General features: G+C 40.7%; 1 protein-coding gene across 2 annotated transcripts; it reads left to right on the forward strand.

Moving 5' to 3' along the window:
• Positions 1–575: 575 nt before the first annotated feature.
• On the forward strand, positions 576–9,281 carry LOC101167057 (inositol polyphosphate 5-phosphatase K). 2 transcript variants are annotated; one of them, XM_011481852.3, is made up of 13 exons: positions 576–929; positions 1,433–2,101; positions 3,216–3,323; positions 3,489–3,597; positions 3,686–3,802; positions 4,203–4,378; positions 4,662–4,773; positions 6,409–6,518; positions 6,611–6,821; positions 6,937–7,074; positions 7,158–7,223; positions 7,304–7,408; positions 8,356–9,281. In XM_011481852.3, the coding sequence occupies exons 2-13, from the start codon at positions 1,503–1,505 to the stop codon at positions 8,842–8,844; spliced, it is 2,340 nt and encodes a 779-aa protein (XP_011480154.1). In that variant the 5' UTR covers positions 576–929; positions 1,433–1,502; the 3' UTR covers positions 8,845–9,281. The 2 variants fall into 2 exon arrangements, with proteins under 2 accessions (XP_011480154.1, XP_011480155.1); XM_011481853.3 differs by having other exon boundaries at positions 577–929; positions 1,489–2,101.
• Positions 9,282–9,992: the final 711 nt, after the last annotated feature.

Consider the following 9,992-nt stretch of genomic DNA (forward strand, 5'->3'; position numbering starts at 1 on the left):
CACATGACATAATATCCTATATTTTGTGTAGAAATGGACTACTACCTTTTATTTTTCACAAAGCCGACATGATTAACATTCATTTACCATTAGAAAACAACATTGTACAAGGTGAATCCATGAAAACGTTTGTATTCCTCTTTAAGGAGAAATACACTAAACTACCCCCCCCCCCCCCCCCATGCTGTTAAAGTATAAATGCAAATATATAGCCCTACAAATTTATAATCCAAAATAGGATTTTTTTTGTTTATGTTTTTATTGCATGCATGCTTTGTAGGTTTGGGGCATTTTTGCATGTTTGTTTCATAACGTATACCTTATATATTTCGGGGGTTGGTTTTCATTTCTCATTGGGAAAATGATAATTAGGCTGTGGGCCAATAATATTGACATGCTGATCAATTCCCGCCATCGGTGACGCACAGCTGCCGGATCAATGCGTCACTCATGGGACAGATACGCTGTTATTTGCAGCCGGCTATGGCAGCTGAATTTTTCTTTCCCTCCCCGCCTCCTCCACCCGCTCCCCCCCCCCCAAACAGTCATGCGTTACCGGAGAGGGAGGGGGATGGAGAGGTGCCGGTACGCAGGAGGGGCAGGCGGACATTCTGGCCGCAAAGCGCGCACAGCAGTCCACTCCAAGTGTGCGCTCTGCGAGATCACGAGTGTCCGTCGACACTTTCAAGACTCAAACGTTTGGGAAACGAGATGCGTGATCGCTTTTCTGTTTTGAATGCCCGGTCTGCGGCGTGGACGGCACAGTGACATCACAGGCGCTGTCCATGGTACCGACAGGTCGCGTGCGCCCCGTTTTCTTTCCATCATCCAACCTTCTATTTTAATAGACAGTAAGGGGTAATGAAAAAAGGAAAATAAAGTCTGCTTTTCCTCTGTGGATTTAGATCAACCTTGCGGTTCACCTTAAGGTAAGTTAAGACAATCAAATAGAAAAGTGTTTCAGCTTACAGACGCACATCCGTGAGTCATTTTACCTTTTGTGATTTAGATGCCTCTCCTAGAATGGCAGGAAAATTGCCTATTTGTGCCTACATTTAAAGCTTTAAAGAAGTTCAACTCCCCTGTCTGGTCACCACTGTTTATGTATGCAGGTTGAATGTCCATATTTGAATATCATGAATCATTGAAAGAGGGGTGTATGATTTCTGTCTGTGGGAGGCATCAAGCTAAATGGAGAGAGGCTCCTGTTTAATTTTAGCCACCTGTTCCCCTGTGACCTACAGTATCTATTCACATTATCTGATGTGCTTCTAGATGGAGCTTCTCAGTTCTTCTTTGAATGAAAAAGGGGGACAGGGGTTAATTAATGTTGTTAACTCTGAAGTTAGGACAAGCCTAAAGTTAGTTCCTCAGCCCATTTGTCTTTTCTGACCATACAGGTATTTTAAATCATGCTTATTATCCTCTGCTGGAGCTTTGTAGATGTGCATCGGATATTTTGAAATCTTATTTTTAATTTTTAAAAAGGACTACACGGGTTGATGGATCGCCTGGCCAACAAGGAAGTCAGCACGGATCCTTTTGGTCTAAATGTCAAGGCCAGATCCTATGATGAGGGGGGTCCAGATCCTCCTCTGCAGCAGGAAGCGGAGGAGACCGTTCTCATCAGTCTGTCGGAGGCGCTCAAGATCCAGTCTGAACTGAGCCCCAAACAGCCCCTGAAAATGACTGACAAAAGGTTAACGGAGCACCCAAAATCTGGGTCCACTCCCCTGGCGAGCATAAGCCGGCCCAGACCAACTGCTCTCAGAACTAAATCTTCTCCGAGATCAAACAGACTCTCATCTGAGTCTTCCAAGGAAGTTGACTTGATCCCCTCTGGTATTCCTGGACCTCAGAACTCGAGTATCCTGCCACATTCAAAGTCAGACTCGGCCTTCCCTCTTTGCAGCGTTCAAGGTCCCAAAAACCCTCAACCTTACCTGAACCCCAACACGAGCCTGCCTTTGTCCAGGCCCAGCCCAAATCTGCCCCTCAGTCTCAGCTCAAACTCCAGCCTCAGCCCTCAGAGAACTCCATCACCTGGAAGCTGCAGCCCAGCTCAGTCTGAGAGGCCCGGAGAGGAGAACAAAGACTTCAGGTGAGATAAGAAACTCCTTATTTCTAAAGACGCTGAGTCATGTCTCCTGGGAATTTAATCTTTCTGAATGTTGCAGAAAATACAATCCTGTAGTCAACAGGCAGGAGGAAGTTAAAGTATGTCTGCCTGCATCGCACATTCCTCAATGGGCTTGACAAACCTGACGGGAGGACATTTTTATTGGTGGAGGCACTTATATTATATTTTTCCTATATAAAACAAGAATCATTTTAATGAATGAAAATAAAGATTTGGGTTGAAAGTTTTCAATGGGAAATTCCCACCAGTTCTAATAGAACATTAAAAAAAAACTTTAAATACAAAAAATGCAGCTATCGTAAATAAATGTAAAAAAATAAATGTATTTAATGATAAAAATACAATCATCTTTGCAAATAATATTTAAATGTGTCTTGTTTGTAAATAATCATAATTTAAAACATAGTTTAGTTATTCAAACATATTAAAAACAATATATTACTATAATGAATTTTTAACTTGAAGGAATACTCAAATAGATATTTAATATATTTAATATGTTACTTCAGATTTTTGCTAAAGATATTTCACCTCCCCCCCATTTTTTATGGGTGAGTAAACAAGTAAGAAGGACAAGCAGCAGATCTTTTTTTTTGTTTACTCTTTTGATATAAAAAGAACTTTCTTTTTATTTCATTATTGACAAATTTGTGGCCCAATCAGCTATAGATGTACAGACAAAACGAGGGTGGCATTGTGTGCCACTGACGGATAACTATTTTTTCATTCTCAACAAAGGATTGATAGTACAGTATTTATTTAAAAAAATAATTGATAGAGATATTTTAGATAAACGCAATGCGCAAAAGAAAGTTTAATCAGTCATTTCTAGAATTTCCTGTCCAATCACTAAAACAGTCATTGCATCTCTGTACTTAAGTCTCCTAATGCCACTATGCTTAGTCATTGGCGAGCTACAGGTGCTTAATTGTGTTTATCCTTTTTTTTTTCCAGTTATGGAGGCCCAGATGGAAGCTTTTTCCCTCTGAGGATTACAGCTCAGATTATGTCCTCTTTTCAACCAACCATACTGTACTTTAATGCAGCATCGCCTCTGTTCTTACCCTTTTGAAAGGGTGTACATCGTCACATGGAACGTGGGATCAGCTGTCCCTCCAGATGACATCACGCCAATGTTTGGACCAAATGTTTCAGATGGGAACATCGACATGTTCGTCATCGGGTAAGCAAGTATTTTTGCAGTGCCAGGGTGACAGCCGTGTGTTCCCACTCAGTCATCTGCCCCTTTCTCTCGCAGCTCACAACACCACCTCCGATCTCTTTGTTTTGGTGGTTAAAGTTTGTATTTTGGTTTTGAGTGACAGCTCCGATTCCCATCTCCACACAGACTCCAGGAGGTCAACTCCATGATAAACAAAAGGCTGAAGGATGCTCTTTTTTCAGACCAGTGGAGTGAGCTTTGCATGGACACTCTCAGTCCGTTTGGATATGTTTTGGTCAGTTCATCTATTTTTAATGTGCATCTGTGCACTGAAACTGGTTTAACTGTTACATATATTTTTTCTTCCTGTATCATTCTTTTAGGTGGCATCCCAGCGAATGCAGGGAGTGCTGCTAATGGTTTTCTCCAAGTTTTGCCACCTTCCCTTCCTCAGAGGTGTGCAGACACAGAGCACTCGCACAGGACTTGGGGGTTACTGGGTACGTGCTTTGCAATCAAGAGCGGGTAATCCGAAAGCGGCTGAGAGTTATGATGCTGCAAAAAAAATGGGGTAGTGTCAGAGGAGTTTGAAGGCGTGGGGCAGACACAGGTAGTCTGTACCTCCAGCCTACAGGCACATGCAGGCCTGGGTGAATGTGTCAGTGTGTGACCTTCCTATGTGTGTTGTCAGCAGTCCCCCCTCCCCTGGCGGGCTACTGCAGTCTCCTTCTCTTTGAGGTCAGTGCAGCAGCAGGCTGTCTGGTTCTTTGATTCTGTGACTCAACGTCGTAAAAAAAGCATCGTGTGTTTGATGTTTGCCAGCCATTCTTTGTATTAAAGGCTCTATATACGGGGTTTGATTTGTCACTACGTTGTTTGACCTTTCGTTTGTCATTAAAGGGAAATAAAGGCGGTGTGAGCGCGAGGATGACGGTGTTTGGACACCCGGTGTGCTTTCTGAACTGTCACCTGCCGGCTCACATGAGAAACCTGGAGCAGAGGGTGGAGGACTTTGAAAGCATCCTGCAGCAGCAGCAGTTTGAGGGAGGGACAGCGCCGGGAGTACTGGACCATGAGTGGGTGATTTGCACTCGGCACTTTTTTCTTTTTCTTACTTCAGTCAACAAATAATGAATATAAACCACATGTACCTTACTGCTATAAGTCATCACAGATTCTGATGGAGCATCTTAAAGGAGGCTAAATTATGTAAGAAAGCTAAGATAGCTCACACTTCAGTCAATTTTCCATGTTTTTACAGTTTCCTGAAACATAGTTTAAATTCAAGCTGTTGATATTAATCCTGAGACATAAACGCATTGATATGACCTAATTTAGAGGTGTCTGTTGTTTTCTCAGTGTGGTATTTTGGTTTGGGGATTTAAACTTCCGGATTGAGGACTATGACATCCATGTGGTGAAATGTGCCATTGACAGCAACAAGCTGCCTCTGCTCTGGGAGAGGGATCAGGTGAGGCTTCCTTAGAAACATCTGGCCTTCACAACATGTGTGCTGGTGACTGACTCCTACCAACAGATGGAGCCGTTATACAAATCATACAATTGAAATAGACGGATTTTTGTGACAGTATGGCTCTGTCACAGACTGACAATGTGTCTTGGGTGTCCCCCTCCTTTGTCCAACAGTAGCTGGGATAGGCTCCAGTAACCCCATGAACCTGAAAGAGATTAAATGGGTTTGGAAAATGAATTGATTATAATAATTTTATTCTGATCAGGGTTGATGGATTTTGTCTAGTTTACTTTCATTTTGATTTAAAAAAAAGTCAGTCATTGTGGGGAGCATCATAGAAAACAAAGAAAATCAAAGGCAAAGCACAAAAAAGCTCATTCATAAAGATTTTATGAAATTTTTTATTCCTATATGTTAGAAAAGAAGCAGTCTTTAAAGCTAATCTATAAGATTGTATTAATTTGATATCATTTAATACTGTTTTTACCTCTGAAAGCTTATCTTTAAGTCCGTTCTGAAAACTTCAAGTGAAAGATGATTAAAAAAATCTTTTATATTCTTACCACAATCCCCACACCATGCCTTGCTTTTAGATCATTCTGATCATAATTGACAACATTAGTTCTGCGTTGAAGCTAGTTTTCTGCATCATTTTTGGAAAAAATAAGAATCTCCTTTATTGTCATTGTAATTGAAATTTTAAATGTAAAATATAAAAATATCTTAAATTATTTAAAGTCAAAATTTGTACATCAATTGCGCTTTTCTGAACCAAATATTAGATGTTCCACACACAAACATCTAACTCTGAGGTTAATTTTTGGCATATAAAACCCTAAACTGGGAGAATGGTCAACTAATCACTTAACAAAAGGACATGCAACGAAACTTATCAAGATAAAAAGAGATTGAGTAGTTTTTCAGTCTTATGAGAAAGTCATAAACTTGTCCTCCATGCCACCTACTCAATGAATGAGGCAAAACATAAACTTGGTTTTTAGAGGACTGTGAGTTTCCTCACATTGAGATGTACTTGTGCTGAGGCAGAAAGTACAGCATCATAATTGATTTTTAAATAGAAACATACCATAAAATGGTTCATTTTACCTGAAAATTGGCTTTTAATTTTCCCTTCTCTGAAAAGCAATTATAGTCAAGACCTAAACCATCAGACAAACCTCTATTATCCACGAATGCTTACTGCACCTAAATCCAATTAGGAGAGAAACAATAAAAGCTATAATTAATTGTGACATTTGTGGCATCAAACACGTGGCTCCAAACCCAGGGGGAAGACGCACGGGCAGAGAAGCATTTAAGTGATTATGATCAAGTAGAGCTTTCTGCAGGACCTTTGGATGAGATATAACACTTGTGAGCAAGAAAACACATTGATAGTAATTCACAGGCTTCCTGACTGTAGTTCCACAAATGGTCACTCAAGGGATAAGAGGTACTCTGCAGAAACAGCTCTGCCTAAAAAGTCTAAAAAAGTGACACTGATAACTCTCTCCAGTAATTTTCTAGCCCTCATTATTGGTTTTCCATCCAATAATTTTCATGTGGAGCTGAAAGATCTTCTTTCAGTTTTCTTTCATGCCTTGTTCCAATTTGTACTTGTTTTTACCGCAGCTCAACCTGGCAAAAAACACAGAGTCCATCCTGGATGGTTTTATGGAAGGACCACTTAACTTCCCACCTACGTATAAGTTTGACGTGGGCACTCACACCTATGACACCAGGTATCCAAGACAAACCCCATTTTAAAGACCCCAACAGTTCTCATCTCTTCATTTTGCTTATTTACCTACTTGTATTTTGGTGTCTGTGTTAGTGCAAAGAAGAGAAAACCTGCCTGGACAGACCGCATCCTCTGGCGCCTTCGTCGCACCGGTTCCCCAGTTCCTACCCACAATGCCTCACTGCAACGTGGTCTGACTTCATGGTTGGGTGGGGCAACTAAAGTGACACAACACATGTACCGAAGTCACATGGGCTTCACCATCAGTGACCACAAGCCCGTTTCTGCATTGTTTTCACTGCATGTGAGGGAGCATCAGTTCAATACTTTAGAATGAGATTGTCTTAATCCTTTGTAGAAATGTTTATTTTCTGATGTACGGACTTCATTTTTAGCTACAACCTGTGTTTGGTCTTTAGTTTCCATTCAGGGTGGATAAGCCTCTGGTGGAGCTGCAGGTCAACAAAGAGTGGAGCAAAGTGTCAGATGCTGTGGTCAGATACACCATTGCATCAACGTACCAGCGCAGCTCATGGGACTGGGTAGCCATTTACAAGGTATTTGTTAAAGTTACTTTAAGTCCATTCTGATCCCTTCATTCTCCAGCGAGAACAATCATAAAGGGTTTCCTTCTGAGCAGATTGGGTTCAAACACTACAAGGACTACCAGGTGTATGTGTGGGCCAAAGGGGAGATCGCAACACAGGTGCGGACATGATGAGGACAAAAAGAACAGGGACATTTAAGGATGCAGGAAAAATGTGATTATTCAATTTTTATTACCAGGTGACATTTCCAGAGGAAGATTTGCCGAGAGATGACTGTGAATACATCCTGGGTTACTACAGCAATAATATGAACAGCATTGTTGGATTGTCATCAATAATTAAGGTAAAACAATAAGCAAAATATTTTTTTATTTACTATTAATTATTTTTCTTTTTTTATATTGGTCTTTTTATTACTAGAAATAAAGTCTAACACTTTGGAATGAGATTATCTTAACCTTCAAATGAAATGTATACTCCCATATTCAAATTTTAAACATTTAAAAGAATTTTCTTTTGAAAAACTGCCAGTTCAAGGCACACGAGCCCCAGAGACTATAAGCATTAAAAGAATTATTGATCAGAACGATGCCTTAAAAACATTATCTACAGAGGATTTGCTGCAAGTTGCCAAACCAAGACTTTATGTTAGTTGGTTTAAACTGTACATTGTCCTTTGAAAGGCTGTAGTTAAAAAAAAACCATAGTGCTCTTTGTAGAAACTGTCCTGAAGCAGTTGGTGATGGTTTGGATGCAGTGACATTGCTGGGAAAGTGCCAACATCTACAGATATTTTAATGCAGCACAGAATGTGAAGTCTGGCTGAGCAGGAAATGAACTGTCCTTTTTAGAAAATACCTTCTCGATGTTTCGATCAAGATTCTTTTTATTGCACAGAACAGATCACTTTAAGTAATTATAAAAGCGCTTTACTTGACAAAAAAAGCTCTGAGTCGTTAAATTGGCATAATTGTAAATTATTAAATGTTTATGGCTGCAGGATGCCGCTCTATAGAAACTATATCCTAGAAAACAACTCGTTTTTTTTATTCATTGTGACAGTACATGCATAGTTAAAAGAACACTGGGAACAAATTAAAAACAGATCAAAAGATGATTGGAGTGAGACTTTAATGTTTGCTTTTTATGAAAAAACTGGTAAGCAAATTTAAGGAAAGGTCATAACATTTTTGCTTATGCATGGTGTGCTAATAATCATGTTTTAGGATTTAACTGTTGAGCATTTGGGTCATTCAGTGGGAATCTTGTCCTATTTTACATTCTCAACAGATCAAAATGCCGGCTCACAGCCCCAACGTCTCCCGCTCTGACAGCTCAGAGGAGAGTTCAGAAGATGACAGCACTCTTGTTCTGCTGACTCCAAACTCCCGCAGTCCAAGCCCTAAAACGGGAAAACGCCACCATCGTCATCGTCGTAGTCACAGTCCTGCCGTTCCAGCTCTCTCCTCAAACCCTCTCCCCTCCCTGCAAGGCCTAGGCCTCAGTCATCGCACAAAGGAGAGCCACACACAACGCCGCTCACCCTGCTCTGCTTCTAAAAAGGAACGACTTGTCTCCCCTGACATGGGGCCATCTCCCATCAGCCCCCTCAGTCCTCGAAGCCCAGTGTCTCCGGGTTGTAGGGTGACTGCCCCTGAGGCCCTGATCGTGGCGATCTTAGGTGAAAACAGTCCAGCTCAGATAAGCCCCACAGGCGTGAAGCACATACGAACACCTGAAGAAACTGTTACAGCAAAGAAAATCAACACAAAGAGTTGAAATGAATTCAAACTGAAACAATCAGTGCGTTCAGGATCGTCTGACCCGCCTCTGTCTTTGTGTTGACTACCAGTAATGAGTGTAACTGTAACATGTCCCATTTTGTAACCCTGCAGTCGGCTATTTTTGAGTGTATTTTCATGTTCTGCTGTAACATATGTGTGGAATCAAACACGTGATCAGACTTTTGAGGTGCTTTCACATAGACACAGCAGTGCAGTAGTGCAAATACAAATGTTGAAAGGGAAATCGGAGTCTGAGGAGAGCTCTGATGAGGGCAGTCAGTTACTATTGACAGCCGTATGGATTTTTAAGAGTCTTGTCTCAAAACGAGGACCCTGGGCCATACGTACTGATGATATCATAGTTCACAAAATGTCTTTGTGTGGGGGTTTTTGTTGTAAGTCTGTCTATTAAAACATGAATTCAATATTTAACACATGCATTTTGGATTTGATTGTAAGCTCTAATCTCCATTCAAAAGCTTAAAGCTTCATAAATGTTTTAATGGTCTTGGGCCTTCTTATTTAAATGATATACTTTTAAAGTATTAGCCCTCGCGTACCCTGAGGTCCTCCGGTGTTGGCCTTTTAGTTGCCCTTAAGGTGTGGACTAAAACTTATGGTGAGGCTATTACGGTCCTCGCCTGTGGAACACCCTGCTGGACAGCCTCAAGGCTGCAGAAACTGTAGAGGTTTTTAAGAAGAGACTCAAGAACCACCTTTTTCATTTTGCTTTGAGTTGATCTTATCTGCTTATTTATTCTATCAGTTTTAATACATATTATTTTATGTATTTAATTTAATTTTATGCATAAATTTATTCTCAATTTTATGTTTTTTATCTTATACATTTTATGTATTTAATTTCATTTTATGCATAAATTTATTCTCAATTTTATGTTTTTTATCTTATACATTTTATGTATTTAATTTTAGCACATTATTATGATTTTAGCCCCAGTGTTTTTTGTGGGGATCTTTTCTACAGGGCTTGCTGGCTCGGTTGGTGGTTGTTTCCGCGGTTGTGGCCCTTGCTGGGGCGGCTGGAGTTTAACGTTGCAGCCTCACTGCTGTGGAGTGGACCCCGTTGCTGTCCATGTCTGGGTGGGCACTGTGGCGATGTTCCCATGGCCGAGCTGGATCCTG

The sequence above is a fragment of the Oryzias latipes genome, chromosome 12 (assembly GCF_002234675.1).
Source record: "Oryzias latipes chromosome 12, ASM223467v1".
Classification (NCBI taxonomy): Eukaryota; Metazoa; Chordata; class Actinopteri; order Beloniformes; family Adrianichthyidae; genus Oryzias; species Oryzias latipes.

Coding starts and splice junctions, on each gene's coding strand:
- LOC101167057 (XM_011481852.3), top strand. CDS start 1,503: ATGGATCGCCTGGCCAACAAGGAAGTCAGCACGGATCCTTTTGGTCTA. Junction 4,379..4,661: donor CCGGGAGTACTGGACCATGA/GTGGGTGATTTG, acceptor TTGTTTTCTCAG/TGTGGTATTTTGGTTTGGGG. Junction 6,822..6,936: donor CTGCATTGTTTTCACTGCAT/GTGAGGGAGCAT, acceptor TTTGGTCTTTAG/TTTCCATTCAGGGTGGATAA.